The following is an 18,329-nucleotide window of genomic DNA, read 5'->3' as shown; positions in this document are numbered from 1 at the left end:
AGAGACGCAGCGGGAGGGAAGCAGCCGCTGGGAGAGGGGCAGAGACCTACAGTGGGTGTCTCTTTAACCTCTGCGTTGAATTACTGTCAAAGAACAGCGAGGGAGGAGGTATTTTCATGTAAGATCATAGCACCCTGGGGCCGGTGCTGTGGTTAAGCCTCTGCCAGCGGCACCGGCATCCCACATGGGCACCCGGCTGCTCCACTTCTGATCCAGCTCTCTGCTATGGCCTGGGAAAGCAGTGGAGCTTTCCCAGCCACCCACATGGGAGATCCTGAGTTCGGATTGGTCCAGCTCCGGCCATTGCGGCCACTTTGGGAGTGAATCAGCAGATGGAAGACTTCTTTGTTTTTCTCTCTCTCTGTCTCTAACTCCGCCTCTCAAATAAGTAAAAATTGTAGCAACAATAAAAAGATTATGCAGATCATCGCACCCGAAGGAAGAAAGGGATGAGGTGTGGGATGAGGGTGCGAGACTTAAGCTAGGGAAGTGTGGACACGGGCAGGGCCAAGTGCAGCAGGGACGGAGAGGTAGAGGCAGGTGCGGAAAGAGGATGCGCGGGGCCGGAGGGTGCTTCGGAGGGCTGTGTGCCCTGCACAGTGGCTCAAGCAGTCGGCCTGTTTGTGCTGGTGTGTGCTGGTGCGGGCTGTGAATTCTCGGGGGAGCTCTGCTTCCACACGGAGCGGACCGCCTGTTGGCCTCGGGCCAGGCGTGCGTCTCAGAAGCTGAGCCGGAGCGGCAGTTCAGGGGACGGTCAGTCTCCCACCCAACCCAATGGCAATCTGACCTCTCAGCATCGCGAGGCACAGAGGCCCACAGGCTCGGGGAGCGGTTTCTGGAGGAAGAAGAGCAAGGAGAGGACAGAACGGGATAGAAGGGCGGGGAGAGAAAAGGGGCAGGAGAGCTCGGAGGCTGGATTTCGAGAGAAAGACCAGGAGGAGTCGGGTGTGTGAGCAGAGGGTATGCTGGTTTGGGCCAATCATTGTGACACCGCCATCCTCAACCTGCACAGCTCCCCTTCTCAAGGACACCTGGGAAGTGCACACAAATCCTGGACAAGGTGGGCTTTGGGAATCACCTAGCCACCCGCCATAAAGAAACCAAAGCAAACAACACCACGGTTATTCGAGCAAAACCCCAAACTGCTTTGGTTAAACCCCAACCCCAGCCGGGGTCAGCGTCTTTGTGTCTCTCGGAGAGAGCCGGCACGCAGGGGCCGGGACTGGGAAAGCAGATGAGCCGTTGGCTGTCCTCGCCGGACCTCAGCAGCGCCTGTGAACTCTAACCCCAAAGCGTTCTTGTCTCTGCGCCATCACTCTGGGGAGTACAGCCACCTCCCACCCCAACGGAGAGGACTTCGGTCAAGGCTGGCCCTCTGCCAGCATTCCCCTCAATTTCCCTGAAATTCCCGCACACACCTTGCCCACACCATCTTTACTGGAACAATGTGAATCTCAGCTGGAATCGCAGGTGTCCGCCACGACCATCGAGGGTGAGCGTGACAAACGAAGCTTTCTTCTAAGGGCGATTTCAGTGCTGCCGACCGTGCTGAGAAATACGTCCTCCGAAGAGGTCAGGAAACGCTCAGCGATCACAACAGCTGCTGGGATCGAGACTACCCCCACCCCCCCGACATCTTCACGCGGCCAGGTAACAGGAGCACCCTGCACGCATCACCAGCCGGCCACGTGTGGGAGCACGCAGCCCGTGCGGACGCTGGCCTGCTTCTCAACTCCTCAAACTCATGTGCTGCCCAAGAACGCCAGGGGCCCCACGGTCTCGACACTGCCAGCCTAATCAACCAGAGACCTGTGGCACACAGCAGCGTACCTGGGACACAGGCATCTAACCTGTAGTGCAGGACTCTGCCTACAAAGGGAGGAGCCTGCTGAGAGCTGACAAGGTTGCCCGGATGGACATGACGTCAGCTGCACTCACGACTTCCTGCCTGGAATTTCTGTTTGTTTAAGATTCATTTATTTGAAAGAATTAGAGAGAGAGAGGGAGACAGAAAGCAGATGGAGATAGCTTCCATCTGCTGGTTCACTCCCCACATGGCTGCAATGGCCAGGACTGGGCCAGGCTAAAGCCAGGAGCCAGGAGCTTCTTCCGGGTCTCCCATGTGGGTGCAGGGTGCCCAAGGACTTGGGCCATCTTCTGCTGCTTTCTTAGGTGCAACAGCAGAGAGCTGGATCGGAAGAGGAGCATCTGGGACTCGAACCAGTGCCCATATGGGATGCTGTCACTGCAGGCGGTGGCTTAACCCGGAATGCCACAGAGGTGCCCCTTCTACCACTATCTCCCCCCGCCTGGAATTTTCTCTCCGGCTCTCTCCAGGGCAGGAAAGGAAACACCTCCACTGAGCTTCAGTCTGTGGTCCTCTTGGTCCCCTTGGCGAGGGAGACATCAGCCTGGCTGACCAATCGGCTTATCAGCACGGTTCACTCACCTCGGTACGTAGACAACTTGCAACTACCAATCACAGGCCAGACAGACAGGTGACCAACAGACTACCTTTTGGCTGGAAATAAAACAAACACACCAAGTGGAGCTCCCAGAGGCAGGGATTAAAAAGAAAAAAAATCAAAGCAAAAGCCAATGAAGGGATTACAGAAGATGCAGAAGGCCAGAATTTCTTGAAACACAAGCATCTAATTAAGTCTCATTTGGTAACAGCGGTACAACTTACACCGAGAATGCAAATTAAATTAGTAAATATTGTTTTCTGACCTCAAATTTTCAAAACATTGCATCCTAATTCAGAGAAATCCTGGAAAAAAATAGAAATCAACCTTCAAGGCAATTCACACGTAAGCCTTTAGAGCGCAATCACTTAAGACAGATTATTTCCTGAGTAACTTTGAAAGAAGTCTAAAGCAACTGCGGGCTATCCAACAACCCCCCCCCCTTTTTTTTTTTTGTACTTTATGAAAAGTGTTCACTTAGCCAAAATCCATCTTGGTAGGTGGGTCTGTGAACAACCTGGGAAAATAAAACGTTTGCTTGGTTTTTGAACACTGTTTTGTTTTAATTTTTTTTATTTTTTGACAGGCAGAGTGGATAGTGAGAGAGAGAGAGACAGAGAGAAAGGTCTTCCTTTTTGCCGTTGGTTCACCCTCCAATGGCCGCCGCGGTAGGCGCGCTGCGGCCGGCACACCGCGCTGATCTGATGGCAGGAGCCAGGCGCTTCTCCTGGTCTCCCATGGGGTGCAGGGCCCAAGCACTTGGGCCATCCTCCACTGCACTCCCTGGCCACAGCAGAGAGCTGGCCTGGAAGAGGGGCAACCGGGACAGGATCGGTGCCCCGACCGGGACTAGAACCCGGTGTGCCGGCACCACAAGGCGGAGGATTAGCCTATTGAGCCATGGCGCCGGCTTTGAACACTGTTTTTTTAATCAAATAAAAATCAGAACGCAACTATATAAGACGGTGAGTCTGAAACATCAAACTCACTCTTGATGAACAGGAAAGCAGAGGTCACACTGATGGATAAGGCAAAGGTCGTGGAGGAAGGCCGGGGCAGGACACGCCTCCCGCGGGGAGCCCAGGAGGCGGCTACTCACCAACCATGGCGCTGACTTCTCCGGCCATAAGCGTCTCTACGGTCTCGTTGTACAGGTTCACATCAATGATGCCTTTGCGGATGGTCTCGCCCACTTTGGCTCCCAACAACATGGAGCCGGTGGTTTCGAAGATCGAAGCCAAGATGCATGCCTGCCTCAAGGTCACCACGCCGGATCCCACGGCTGTGCCGAACGAATTGGCAACGTCATTCGCCCCAACGGAGAACGCCAGGATGAAAGCTATGATAAAACCCAAGATCAGCATCCACAGGTACTCCTCCATGGCCATGCTGCCACACTTTCTCTCTTGCAGGAGTTACTTTAAACAAAGCTCCAGGTGACAAAGGCCGAGAGTTCCCGTAAACAGCGCGTGTGCTCTGGAACGTGCTGGGCCACGTCGGAGCCCAAACAAACTGCTAACTGCTGGTTTTCAGGCGGCTGTCAGTCCAGCTCATTGGGTTGTGTTCAGTCAGCGGGAAAATGCATTCCATATTTTCCCTCCCGATCTGGGAGAGCTGGGATGTCTCCTCCTGCGACAGAAAGGAAACAAAAGACATCAATTAGCCCCAGCAACCTGTAACAGTTTGTTCTTTCAGAAACGAATGTTTTAAGCCTGCTAATGGGATCTAACTTCAGCATGTGACAGATCTAACCCTAAAGCAATTCAAGGAAGATTATAATTAGGTTATCCCCCCCCCCAAACCCAATCCCCTGCCATGCCTCGGAAGACCATTACCACCATAACACCCCCCCCCCCCCAAATCTGCCTTCTATGCTGTCAGAAGTTGAAGCAGGCTGAATGTTAACAGACCCTGGGTAGTAACTCAAACTAGGTTAGCAACGGCCAGCGGATAGTGTAGTTTTTTTTTCATGCAATTCCAAAAACCTATTTGGTCATTCTTTTCAGAGAGGAGCAGCCGCCTCAAACGAGCTGAAAGAACAGGGAAGTCCTTGGTGGGCCGCTCCTCGGCTGCCGGTTCTGTGGCTCCACGCTCACACACGGGGAGTGAGCACATCGCACATGTGCTGTCTGGGGGAAGGTTCCAGCCTCTGGGACACTTCTCTGTCACTCACCGAGGGTGGCAAAGGTGGGAACCGGAGGGCCTCGGCGGGGAGCGGAGCGGGGAGAGGGAGAAGGAGCAAAGCCCAAGTCAGACCCTCAGTGCTGCTCCCTGGTACCCAGCTTGCTTGGGGAACGCTGCCCCCTCCACCTCACCCCTACCCTGGCACCAACAGGGAGACCCTCCACGTCCTCTCCCCCGCCCACCCTGCCCTCACCCCTACCCCAGCGCGACCAGGGAGACCCTCCACGTCCTCTCCCCCACCCACCCTGCCCTCACCCCTACCCCAGCGCGACCAGGGAGACCCTCCACGTCCTCTCCCCCATCCACCCCTGCCCTCACCTCTACCCTGGCGCGACCAGGAAGACCCTCTACATCCTCTCCCCTGCCCACCCTGCCCTCACCCCTACCCTGGCGCAACCAGGGAGACCCTCCACATCCTCTCCCCTGCCCACCCTGCCCTCACCCCTACCCCGGCGCGACCAGGAAGACCCTCCACGTCCTCTCCCCCGCCCACCCTGCCCTCACCCCTACCCCGGCGCGACCAGGGAGACCATCCACGTCCTCTCCCCTGCCCACCCTGCCCTCACCCCTACCCCGGCGCGACCAGGGAGACCCTCCACATCCTCTCCCCCGCCCACCCTGCCCTCACCCCTACCCCGGCGCGACCAGGAAGACCCTCCACGTCCTCTCCCCCGCCCACCCTGCCCTCACCCCTACCCCGGCGCGACCAGGAAGACCCTCCACGTCCTCTCCCCCGCCCACCCTGCCCTCACCCCTACCCCGGCGCGACCAGGAAGACCCTCCACGTCCTCTCCCCCGCCCACCCTGCCCTCACCCCTACCCCGGCGCGACCAGGAAGACCCTCCACGTCCTCTCCCCCGCCCACCCTGCCCTCACCCCTACCCCGGCACGACCAGGGAGACCCTCCACATCCTCTCCCCTGCCCACCCCTGCCCTCACCCCTACCCCGGCTCGACCAGGAAGACCCTCCACGTCCTCTCCCCTGCCCACCCTGCCCTCACCCTGCATGCCTCCTGTCGCACTGGCTCCTTGCTATTCCTTGAAAACACCAAGCACACTCTAGTCTTGGGGCTTCTGTGGTCGAGACTCCCTCTGCCAGGGAAAACCTTTCCCTTGACAGCTGCACCACTCAGGCCTCAAATGTCACTGACCCTGTCGAGGAGCGGCCCCTCCCCCGGGCCATCGTCACCTATCACCCTATCAGCCCCCGCATCCATTCATTCACTCTGGTCCGGCCTGCGTTCTCTTACGAGGGCAGAGGGACCTCCAGCAGCACACAGAACAGCGCGTGGCAGGTGGAAGCCTTTACAGGTTTGCTGCATCAATGAAGAAGCAAGCTATTCCATAACTGGACAGGTCTTCCTGACTCCTCTTGCTGAGATGGGGAGAGAGGCCACAGATCCCACCAAGAGCTCCACAACTGTGGACCCAGAGCTCTCTGCACGGTGTCAGGATACAGACCTGCCAGCCCCTGTGTTTCTTCCGAAACGCTTCTTGAATTGAACTGAACAGAGTAGGCTCACTACCCATGTACAATGTTTTAGTCAACCAATAGTAAGGTTACCTAGGGGGAACAAAGCAGGACACAAAAGTCAATGTTAGAAATGCACATACAGAGTTCAGCGCTGTGGCATAGTGGGCAAAGCCGCCACCTACAGTGCCGGCATCCCATATGGGTGCTAGTTCGAGTCCCAGCTGCTCCACTTTGACCCAGCTTTCTGCTGTGGCCTGGGTGCTTGCACCCCTGCCATCCACGTGGGAGACCAGGATGCTGTTCCTGGCTCTTGGCTTCAGATTGGCCCAGCTCTGGCTGTTATGGCCATTTGGGGAGTGAACCAGCAGATGGAAGAACTCTCTCTAGCTCTGACTTTCAAATACATAAATAAATCTTTAAAAAAGGCACATACAAAAATCACAGGAAGACACCCTGACATTACAACAGAGGCAGATTTGGAGTAGAAATGCTATGGACTGCACATTTCCTCCCAAACTGCAGGATGGTGCTTCAAAACGTTCATGGAAAATGGGATGCAAAGTTTATTTTGGTGCAAAAGTTTTTTAAATCCTTGCATAGAGGAATCTTGCAAAGAAAAGGTCATGGAAAACAAGTATTATGAAAAAATTGCATTAAAAAAAGGGGGGCTGGCACTGTGGTGCAGCGGGTTAAAGCCCTGGACTGAAGCGCTGGCATCCCATATGGGTGCCTGTTCTAGTCCCAGCTGCTTCACTTCCAACCCAGCTCTCTGCTGTGGCCTGGGAAAGCAGTAGAAGATGGCCCAAGTCCTTGGGCCCCTGCACCCACGTGGGAGACCTGGAAGAAGCTCCTGGCTCCTGGCTTTGGATCGGCGCAGCTCTGGCTGTTGTGGCCATCTGGGGAGTGAACCAGAGGACGGAGGACTTTTCTCTCTGTCTCTTCCTCTCTCTGTAACTCTTTCAAATAAATAAAATAAATCTAAAAAAAAAAAAAAAAAGAAATAAAAAACTACACACGGATTGGATTTTTTTTTTTTTTTTAATTTACTTGAGAGGCAGAGTTATAGACAGACAGAGGCAGAGGCAGAGAGAGAGAGAGGTCTTCCATTTGCTGGTTCACTCCCCAAATGGCCGGAAGACCACGTGGGTGCAGGGGCCCAAGCACTTGGCCCATCTTCCACTGCTTTCCCAGGCCGTAGCAGAGAGTTGGATTGGAAGAGGAGCAGCCAGGACTCGAACCAGCGCCCATATGGGATGCCAGCACTGCAGGAGGAGGCTTAACCTACCTCCACAGCGCCAGTCCCTGTACATGGATTTCAAGATTTTTTTGCACCAAAATAAACTTTTAAAAAGATTTAATCAAATCATTCATTCATACAAAAGACAGAGTGACAGAAAGAGATCGATCTTCCATTTGCTGGTTCACTCTCCAAATGGCCTTAACAGCCAGGGATGAGCCAGGTTGAAGCCAGGAGCCTGGAACTCCACTCAGGTCTCCCACGTGGGTGACAGGAACACAAGTACCTGGGCCATCCTCTGCTGCTTTCCCAGGCCATTAGCAGGGAGCTGGATCGGAAGTGGAGCAGCCGGGACTCGAACCAGTGCTCTGATAGGATGTGCTGGCACTGCAGGCAGTGGCTTACACTGTTGCAACTCAATACCAGTGCCAAACTTCTCTTTCTCTTTTTTTAAAGATTTATTTATTATTTATCTGAAAGACAGAGTTACACAGAGAGGAGAGGCAGAGAGGGAGAGGGAGAGGGAGAGGCAGAGAGAGAGAGAGTGAGTGAGTGAGTCTTCCATCTGCTGGTGCACCCTCCAATTGGCAGCAACAGCCAGAGCTGTGCCGATCCAAAGCCAGGAGTCAGGAGCTTCTTCCAGGTCTCTCACATGGGTGCAGGGGCCCAAGGACTTGGGCCATCTTCCACTGCTTTCCCAGGCCGTAGCAGAGAGCTGGATCGGAAGTGGAGCAGCTGGGACTCGAACCGGCACCCATATGGGATGCCAGCACTGCAGGTGGTGGCTTTACCCGCTACGCCACAGCGCCGGCCCCCAAACTTATCTTTAATTCTATTTCTCCACAAACTTTTTAAAGTGTCCTCATATGTTTTTCAAATGAAAACAAAACATAACAAACAAATCAACAAACAGATACCTTTGTATGCGTATGCACTGCTGTCTACATACGACACAGAAAGTGTGCACGGACAGACCTGGGCCAGGGCAGCTACAGGACACAGTCAGCCAAGGCCCTGACACGTACCTGGTTCCAGCTCCAAACCAACCAAGAACAAGGGGCGTGTGGACCCCAACTCCAACAGACGCCCTACTGGCCTGCTTCCTCCAGGTCTCCCACACATGTGGGTGCAGTGGCCCAAGCACCTGGGCCACCCTCCTCTGCACCTGCAGGACATTAGCAGGGAGCTGGATCGGGGGAAGTGGAGCAGCCGGGACTTGAACCAGTGCCCACATGGGATGCCGGCATTACAGGCAGCAGTTTAACACTGCATGCCATGACGCTGGTCCCAGGGGTATCTTACTTCTATGTTGGGCACATTATATCTATACATGAAAGCCAAGATAAAGCATATTTGGAGCCAATATTATCTGCCTTAAACAATGAACAAATCTAGATGAAGCCTTGGTTGCTGGCAGGGCAAACAGGAACAAAGATCAGCCATTATCTACAGACGGCTTCCTTTATGCTTGTCCCTAGAAACACGACTGTGAGATAAAAGGGTGTGGTCTGGCCACTCGTGGGGCTCAGAGCCCAAGGCAGGAAGCAGGCACCCAGACATGCGAGCATGGTCCCTGGTAACCGCGCCACACAGGTAGGAGCTGCAGCGACACAGCAGCACAGATCTGGGCAGGATCTTGTCCTGGGGAGGGGTGGCAGAGGCAGACCTGAGGTCTGAGACCACAGGGGGCACTTTGTCCAGGCCCCTCTCAGCGTGTGGGTTTCTCTCCTGCAGAGTCACACCCTAGGCACCTGGTGTGCAGAAAAGCTTGCCACTTCTACGAGACCAGAAGGAGCTCCCTGTGTCAACTGTGCTATATTTACAAGGCGTGTGTTCTATTGCAAGCATTAATGCCTAGCTTTCCCCCCTTTTCCATGAATTTTCGGCAGTCATGACACAGAAAGACAAAGTGCTCAAATGGCTACAAAATCTTCTGTGCAAACCAGGCCACTGGCAGGCCAGGGGACTACCAGGCAAAGGCCCAGATGTGGCCTTGCCAAGAATCCAGAAAGCCCAAATGCTGAGTGGTGGAGGTCCGGGCAGGCAAGGTACCTGGGTACCTGGCACCAGCTGTTTGAAAGCTGGACGTCAAAGTGGGGAAACACTGACTCAGGGCGGGTGTAAGGTCGGGGTAACTCGCTGACTCCAAAGGAAGAGGGAAGTTAGATCCCTACCTCACGCCAGAATATTTAAATGTAAGGAAATGGAGACGTGAAGAGGATGAGAAAGCACCCAGGTAAACATCCACTAGAGAAGTCTAGATGTGACTTCATGAGTGTGAAAACCACGTAGATAGTGAGGTCTCACGGGCAGCACACAGAAATGCTACCATTCAGTGCTATTTAGAATTTCCAGCCAACGTCTCAGTTTTTTCTAATGCTCCTTATAAGAGTTTTTCTCAAACAGGGAGCAGCATTGTTGCGTAGCGGGTTAAGCTGCTGCCTGCAGCACTACTATTCCATATGGGCCCCAGTTTGAGTCCTGGCTGCTCCACTCCCAATCCAGCTCCCTGCTAATGTGCTGGAAAAGCAGAAGATGGCCCAAGTGCTTGGGTCCCTGTACCCACATGGGAGACCCAGAGGAAGCTCCAGGCTCCTGGCTTCAGTCTGTCCCAGTCCTAGCCATTGTGGCCACCTGAGAAGTGAACCAGCAGATGGAAGATCTCTCTTTTTCTCTGTCTCTCCCTCTCTCTCCACAACTCTGCCTTTCAAATAAATAAAGTCAGTCTTGGAAAAGGAGTTGAGAAAATCATGAAGGAGAGTTGGAGCAAGCTTCTTAACTCCTCCCCTCTACGTGGCGGGGACTCGCAGGACTGACGGTTGCGAGATACTCCTCCGTCTCCAGATGCTGCCCACCCCTGCACTTGAGGAACGGCGACTCAGAGGTCCTGAGCCACCGGGCAAGTCCCTCCTCCCTCACGCCAACGTGCTAGGAGCTCCTCACGGCTCCGCACCGCTCCTTCAGTGCCTTCTACGCACCATGCGCAGCTTCCTGTTCTGCCTCCCACCACTCGACCCTCAACCCTGAACCAGGCCCAGTGAGGCCACCGGCAGGACTTCCAAGGTAAGATCCACTCTGGAATGCCATCGGAGAGGACACCCAGGACGACTGCCACCTCTCCAGGCCTGCCTGCGCCGAGCCCACGTGTGCTCAGGTCTCCTCTCTCTCTCATGGGTCAGTCACCTCTTCCCATCACCTCTCTGAGCCCCGGCTCAGACATTCTCAGAGCCATCTCTGGACAGATCTGTGCATGACTCAAACCTGGGAAATGACACTGAACTGTGGCACTTATTACATCTATGCAGAAAGAGGAGCGGGCATTCGGCCCAGCATCCCCCCTGCCTGCGTCCCCCATCCGAGTGCCTGGGTTTGACACCTGGCTCTGGCTCCTGACTCCAGCTTCCTGCTAACACAGACCCCAGTGGGAGGACCTAGACTGGACTCCCAGCTCCCAGTTCTAGCCTGGCCCAGCCATGGTTACTGCAGGCATTCAAGGGAATGAACCAATGGAAGAAAGATCCTCTCCCCTCTCTGTCTCCATCTCTCTGCCTCCCCAATAAACTAAAAAATAAAATGATCCAACGTGGCCGTGGCCTTTCCAGCCCTGATCGTGTGGAGGGAAATCTGCTCTGGTCTCAGTCTCACGGGCCGCCCAGCCCCACGTGAGGTCTGCCGTTGGCTGTGCCTTAAGTCCCGACTTCTGGCTGGGGCCCTGGCAGTTTCAAGGGACCGTCCACAGCCAGATTCCTTTCCATTGCGAGGTCCATGAGGGTGTTTTTAAACCTGAGATTTCAAGGGTGGTGGCCACCTGGGGAGTGAACCAGCAGATGGAAGATCTGTCTCTCCCTAACTCTTTGAAAAAATTAAGTAAATATGTTTACATATGCGTATATATTTACACATATAGATACACTTTCCACTTGAACACTTCTAAAAGTCACTGAAAACCTAGTAGCGTATTTGTGATAGAAAATAATGAGTTTGCTACTTTCACAGGTGTGATGTCTACTGACCCTTACTGGGCCTGGGGAGAGGCCGACGGCGCTTTGATGGACAGGAAGGAGGCATAGGGAAGGAGGAGGAGTGGCAGGGGCAGAGGGGATGAAGGAGGGGCGGAGGGAGAGCAGGGGAGGCAACTGTCAGAGCAAAGGCAAGACAGATCAGACTTAGGGCTCAGGGGACACTGAAATCGGAAGTTCCCTCAAGGAGAACAAAGAGCGCAGGGCATCCAAGGGCGGCGCCGGGCGCAGAGGGAAGCCCCAGGCGGCAGGGGCAGCTCACAGGGACTGCCTGCTCCTCCCGCCCGGGGAAGGCGAAGGCACAGGGCCCTGCTGTCAGAGGCCCTGGGTGCCTGGCTGACTCACCCACACCACCACTGCATGGAGGTGTATGGCAGAGGTATATCACCACGGGCCACGCATAAACGGAGTCCCTGCGTGGGGGCGGAGGGGAACCTGAGGCCCAATCCCACTTCTGCTGCTAGCCAGCACGCAGGTGACCTTGGGTAACCCCTGGGACACTGTCTGTAAGAAGTGAGCCTCAGGACACATGCCCCTGCAGGAGTTACTGTGAGGACCACAGCTAAAGGCGCCAGTGCTCAGGAAGCTGTGGTGGGCCTCAAGTGACATGCCAGTGCCTGCTGTCACCACAGCCACAGGTGGCTGAGGTCCCAGAACCCTCCCAGCAGGCTGCTCCTCCCTCTCACCGCCAGGCCCCAGCCTGCCCCCTTCTACACAGGAAGCCTCCATCCTGTGGTTCCAGGATGGAAGTGGTGATGGGACTGCACTGACACCTGAGCTTACAGCTGGGGCTCAGCAAGACTGATCAGAAGCCAAAAACCACACGTAAAAGGTGATGTTCACTTCTGGTGGTCTTCCTTCCCTTTACTGCGAGCCACGCCCCCAGCCCCTAGGACATAATGTAAATTATGCGGTTGGAAAAAAAGGAAAGAATGAGACACTGAAGTGACGCTGGGCAGTCCAGCCAGTCCAGCAAGGGCTCAGGGATGGCTGCCACGGCAGGTTTAAAACAGTGGCGTAGTAGGTTAGTCCTCCATCAGCAGCGCCGGCATCCCATATGGGCGCCAGTTCGAGTCCTAGCTGCTCCGCTTCTGATCCAGCTCCCTGCTATGGCATGGGAAAGCAGCAGAAGATGGCCCAAGTGCTTGGGCCCCTCCCACCCAAGCTGAAGAACCGGATGGAGTTGCTGGCTCCTGGCTTTGACCTGGCCCAGCCCCAGCCAATGTGGCCTTTTTGGAGAGTGAACCAGCAGATGGAAGATCTCTCTCTCTACCCCTCTGTAACTCTGCCTTTCAAATAAATAAAAATAAAATCTTAAAAAACAACGAACAAAAAACTTCCAAAGTTGAACTGCTAGGTGGTCACTGAAAATGACATAATTTCAGAGCTTCTCACGGCTCTGGGACATGGTGATGCCAAGTGAAAAATCAGTGCACAAAGTGACGCGTGCCAACTGCTCTTTTCTGAAAGCATCCCAATTTTCTACCACGAGCATTTATCATTTTTTTTTTTAAATCATAAGAAGACCCTTTGAAACACTGCAGAGGAAAGTACACTTTAAAAAAGAATACGGGTTGGCGCTGTGGCTTGCTTGGCTAATCCTCCACCTGCAGCGCCGGCACCCCGGGTTCTAGTCCTGGTTGGGGCGCTGGGTACTAGTCCTGGTTGCTCCTCTTCCAGGCCAGCTCTCTGCTGTGGCCTGGGAAGGCAGTGGAGGATGGCCCAAGTGCTTGGGCCCTGTACCCGCATGAGAGACCAGGAGGAAGTACCCGGCTCCTGGCTTCAGATTGGTGCAGTGTGCCGGCCGTAGCGGCCATTTGGGGAGTGAACGAACGGAAGGAAGACCTTTCTCTCTGTCTCTCTCTCACTGTCTGTAATTCTCTCTCTGACTCTCTCACTGTCTAACTCTGCCTCACAAAAAAAAAAAAAAAAAAAAAGAATATGCCTTGGCCAGCGCTGTGGCATAGTGGGTAAAGCCACTGCCTGCAGTGCTGGCATCCCATATGGTTCAAGACCTGGCTGCTCTTCTTCTAATCCAGCTCCCTGCTAATGTAACTGGGAAAGCAGCAGAAGATGGCCCAAGTCCTTGGGCTGCTGTACCCGTGTGAGAGACCAAGCAGAAACTCTTGGCTCCTGGCTTCAGATTGGCCCAGCTCCGGCCGTTGTGGCCATCTGGGGAGTAAACCAGCAGATAGAAGACCTCTCTCTCTCTCTCTCCGTCCCTCCCTCCCTCTCTCTCTCCCTCTCTGTAAATCTGCCTTTCAAATAAATAAATAATATCTTTTAAAAAATACACTACCCAAATATGCTTGTCTTTGAAAAGAAAAGGGGTTTGCCGTGAAGGTACCCCTGCTCTCAGCCTGGGGCTCACTGCCCGCAGCACAGACGTGAAGACACCTCCTCCTCCTCCTGCTTGTGTCTTCACTTCCAAGGACAGCCCCGTGCTCTGGGAGCCAAGCACTGGGTAGAGGGCCTCGGCCCAGCTCTGCAGTCGCCTGTTCTGCCCCAGCATGCAGGGTTCTGAACGTTCTTCCTTGTCTCCTTGTCCTGTGAGATTCCTCCTCCTTCTGCTTCTCTTAAGGTTTGGCTACCAGGACTGAACTAATAATAATAATAATCTTAAAATGTCCTGATGGTGCCAAGTACTGTGCATTTGAAGTCAATGCTTACAAGAAGCAACCTCTAATTACTATTATCATTATTCTGGTTCACAGCATGCGAGATGCACGGAACCCCAGAGTTGGAAGGGTCTGGTTGGGTTTTAGTTAAAGGCATGATTGTCATGACTGAGAATGAGCTTAGGTAATGAGTGGCTAAGTGGGTGCTCCAGCTGTAGCTGGCCCAAAGCCCAGGAGGAGGCACTCAACAGCGCAGCGTGAAGAAACCAGGAAGGCAACTCCTCAGGCCTTGTTGTGGCGCGAGCCCTCGTGGCCCTGGCTGGAGCTGGGGGCAGGAAGAGGGTGGGGACGGGTTGCTGAGAATGCTGCAGCACCTCTGTCCTCAAGGATGCTCAAGGTCAGCCTTGCCCAGCTCTGTTATCCTGCATCAAGCAGAGAGCGCAGGATGGCGAAGAAGGAGAGGGTGGAAACTTCTGACCCTTTCCTGAGCATGCAATCAGCAGCCTGCACGTCACAGATTTACTTTGTCCTGGCCTCCGTCTCAGGGTTCGGTGTTGGACCCCGAGGGCTGGGCCCTCCTGTACTCTTCTCCACTCCACTCCCGCCACACCCACCCTCCTGCCTGCATGCTTCTCCACTCTGACTTCTAAGCCTCCTTCCAGCTCATGAAAGCCTTTGTGCTGTTTCGATATTTCCCCTGTAGCCTTTTGCTCTCTGGGAAGGTGTTATATAAACCTGCTGAGTGAAATATATTTTTAAAGCATAAAGAAATAAACAGCAAAAATAACTAAAATGAGGTAAAAGACAAGGAATTAGGGTGCTCTGGACGGAAGGCCCTACACAGCTTGTGAAAATTGCAAGAAGACCTCAGGAGGTGTGAGTGACTCTGAATCTGCCTTCGGGTTACTGTAAGGAAGTTTTTATTTACACTGTTTTACATTACAATACGCCCTCCCCCCACAGTTAAGTTCCAGTTGGGATACCCACATTACATCAGAGTCCCTGCTGCGCCCTGGGTTCCAGCTTCCTGCTAACACACACTTTGGGAGGCAACAGTGACAGCTGGGTCCCCGCCACCCACATGGGAGGCCCGGATTGAGTTCCAGGTTCCTGGCTTCACCCTGACCTAGCTTTGCCTGTTGCAGGCATTTGGGGAGCAAACCAGCAGACAGGAGATCTTTGTCTGTCTCTCTGCCTTTCAAAATTAAATAAATAAGTAAATAAATAAATAGTACAATGAGCCCATGAAAAGGCTATGCCACGTACCATCTATTCTTACTTAATCTGAGGATGTAGCACAAATAAAGTCTTTCATGTCATAGCATTTGGACAGGAGAAGAATTTATAATTGTAAGGAGCAGAAATTAAACAGTTTCACCACAATATTAACAAGAAATAAGCTAGTGCTAAGCTGACTGCAGATCTGTATGGACTTGATAAGAACCACCCATGGCCCGCACACACCCTCCTCGGGACCTTATCAGCCCTACACTGACCCCCAAAGTGTATATAAACTGCAGACTGACGAGGCCCAGAGAGATGCTCTGAACACTCTCCTGAGAGCGGCAGAGCGAAAGCTCCGGGGTGGCCACAGAGTTCTCCCAGCCAGCCCTGAGCTGGCCCAATGCCGAGGCTCTGAGCGTGCCCGATGCTGCAGCTTGCTCGCCCTTCGAGACCTGTGTTCTTTGGCTCAGAGGCACCACCTGTGTGGATGCTGTGCGAATCCGCCCTCGGCGGCTAAAGACGCACCATGAGGAGCACCGGAGGTTCTCTAGGAACCTTGGGAGGTCTGTTTGCCCAGTGTGCTGTGTGGCTTCCCCACTGCACAATAAAATCCTTACTGGAACCAGCACAGCCTGGTGCCATTACTACGCTCGTGACAATAACTGGGTCCAGCGCTGTGGTACAGCAGATTAAGCCACCACCTGGGACACCAGTGTCCACAGGAGCACCAGTTTGTCCTGGCTGCTCCACTTCCCAGCCAGCTCCCTGCTAATGTGCCTCAGAGAGCAGCATAAGATGGCCCACAGATTTAGGCCCTTGCCACCACGTGGGAGACCCAGGTGGAGTTCCCGGTTCCTGGCTGCACTGTGGTCCGTCCCCAGTCGTTGCAATGGTTTGGGGGGCAAAACAGCAGATGGAAGCTCTCTCTCTGTGTGTCTCCCTCTGTATCTGTAACCCTGCCTCGCAAACAAATAAATCCATCTGTTTAAAAAAAAAAATGAGGAAGAAAGAATTTGTAACTGAATGGGCTACTGCTTGCTGACATGTGCTCTGGCTGGAAGTGTGGCATCATTGCAATAGAGATTTCCAGTCAGTTCCCATCTTGCTAGCTTGTCTCAGGAACAGCAAGGGTCCAGAACACTGCATTTCACAGCTTATTCCTACCCTAAGACTGCTAAATAAATATTTAAAAAAAGTAAGATAGGTAGGGCTTCTAAACATTTCCCCGTTCTGTATATACTACCCATGGATTCCCCCGGAAAGTCTTGAGTTTTTATTCCCCACTGACACCACAGATTAACTTCTGTGAGTAGATCACTCAGGGAATGTCTGTCAGCCTAGTATCGCTCCTTCCAGTTCTGTGCCCTCAAGGGTGGCATGGTTTGGCTCGGTTCCGGGAGTGATATTAGGGAAATATTTTCCACCAGTTTAAAATGGAGCTGCGGATGTAAACAGATATCATGGTTCTTACAGACTTATCTGCTATTTTTAGTCTGATCCTGCTGGAGACTCTGAAAATATGGGTGGCACCTGTGAAGCCGATCCTTGCTGGTACCATGTATTCCTTCTATTAATGCGGTATTAATATAAACAGAGGAGTTGACAGGTCAAGATTAGAATCTTAACTATTTTCCCTGCTCAATTTACAACCCCACACTTCTTGTAGTCATTCCAGGAGATTTAAAAAACGAAAACACCAAAACTGTTTGTTTATTTAAGAGGCAGTAGGAGAGCGCTCGCGGGAGAACCAGAGAAACAGCGCTTTCATCCACGGCTTCCCTCCCCCAGCGCCTGCAGTGGCTGGGGCTGCGCCAGGCCTGCGCCAGGACAAAGTCAGGAGCTGGAACGTGGTCCAGGCAGCAGGCACCCAATGACTGGAGCCGTCCCTGCGCCTCCCAGAGTCCGTACCAGCAGGAAGCTGGGGTCAGGAGTCGGAGTGGGATTCTGGAGTCTTGACCTCTCTAGGCTAAACACCTGCTCCTAGGCAAATAATTACAGACGAGTAATTACAAGGTGATGTGGCGTCTCCCTCCAGAGCAGCGTGTGTTCAGGTTTCTGGAGTGCTTCATCAGAGGGCTGAAGCTTGGTTCAATCCCACCGATCATTTGCTAAAGCAGTGGTGTAAAGGGGCCACACAAGACAACAAAAGCACAGAAGTGTTTACGGGAGTGGAGTCAGGTAGGCATTTGGCAGGTCTCCCACGGGGGATGGCTGAAATGGAAATCTTCCTCCCCACCTTGCTGTGCAACCTGCTTTAGCACCAGCGTGTCAGGGACGCAGACATCAGGCGGTGGGCAGCTTGCTCTGGCACTGGCCACCAGGGGAGGTTGGGGCGGTGGGGAGATCTGTTTACTGAGTTCTGTTTACTAAATCGGAAACCATAATCATGGAAATAACCCTTTAAAAACATAAAACACGGGGCTGGGCCCAGGGCTGTGGCAAAGTGGGTCAAGTCTCCTGCCTACAGTGCCAGCATCGCAGAAGGGTGCCGGTTCGGGTCCTGGCTGCTCCTCTTCCGATCCAGCTCCCTGCTTGGCCCGGGAGGGCAGTGGAGGATGGCCCAAGTGCTTGGGCCCTGCACCCACGTGGGAGACCAGCAAGAAGCACTTGGCTCCTGGCTTTGGATCAGCTCAGCTCTGGCCATTGCTGCCTTTTGGGGAGTGAACCAGTGGATGGAAGACCTCTCTCTGTGTGTCTCCCTCTCTCTGTAACTCCTACCTCTCAAATAAACAAATAAATCTTTTTTAAAAAGAGAGAGGGGCATAAGAGAGTTTCTAAGATTTCTTGAAAACCCTCCCTCCCTTCGGCTGGCTGCTCTGGCACTTCACTCCTGAAGCAGGTGCACAGCCATCTTTCTTGAGCAGGTTATTAGCTGCCTTGCTTCAGTCCTTCCTCCAGACAAGCTGGAGTGAGGCAGGATGCTGCGATGCAAATCCAGCGGGCTTCCTTACAAAGAACCTTCTCTAGCAGCCCCATTCGTTAAGTCAATTAGGCAAACGAAGACAAAGAAACACACAATTATTCTTTTGTCATCACCTCCTTAACTACTGGTGTGTGTGTGTGTGTGTGTGTGTGTTTAAGTCACTGTCTAGCATCCTTTCAGCTTGG

At 53.5% G+C, this 18,329-nt stretch overlaps 1 protein-coding gene across 9 annotated transcripts in view; it reads right to left on the bottom strand.

Moving 5' to 3' along the window:
* Positions 1-18,329, bottom strand: part of SLC20A2 (solute carrier family 20 member 2) — a 104,055-nt gene that overhangs the window by 36,351 nt on the left and 49,375 nt on the right. For 8 of the 9 annotated variants that reach the window (XM_062212914.1, XM_062212911.1, XM_062212909.1 and 5 more), the window contains one exon: positions 3,565-4,094. In XM_062212914.1, coding sequence (XP_062068898.1) covers positions 3,565-3,853 — 289 coding nt within the window. In that variant the 5' untranslated portion in view covers positions 3,854-4,094. Of the gene's footprint in view, positions 1-3,564; positions 4,095-6,110; positions 6,214-18,329 lie in introns of all 9 variants that reach the window. The other variant, XM_062212915.1, reaches the window with a different exon arrangement.

The sequence above is a fragment of the Lepus europaeus genome, chromosome 16, assembly GCF_033115175.1.
Source record: "Lepus europaeus isolate LE1 chromosome 16, mLepTim1.pri, whole genome shotgun sequence".
Classification (NCBI taxonomy): Eukaryota; Metazoa; Chordata; class Mammalia; order Lagomorpha; family Leporidae; genus Lepus; species Lepus europaeus.
This window is presented reverse-complemented; position numbering and strand designations above follow the sequence as displayed.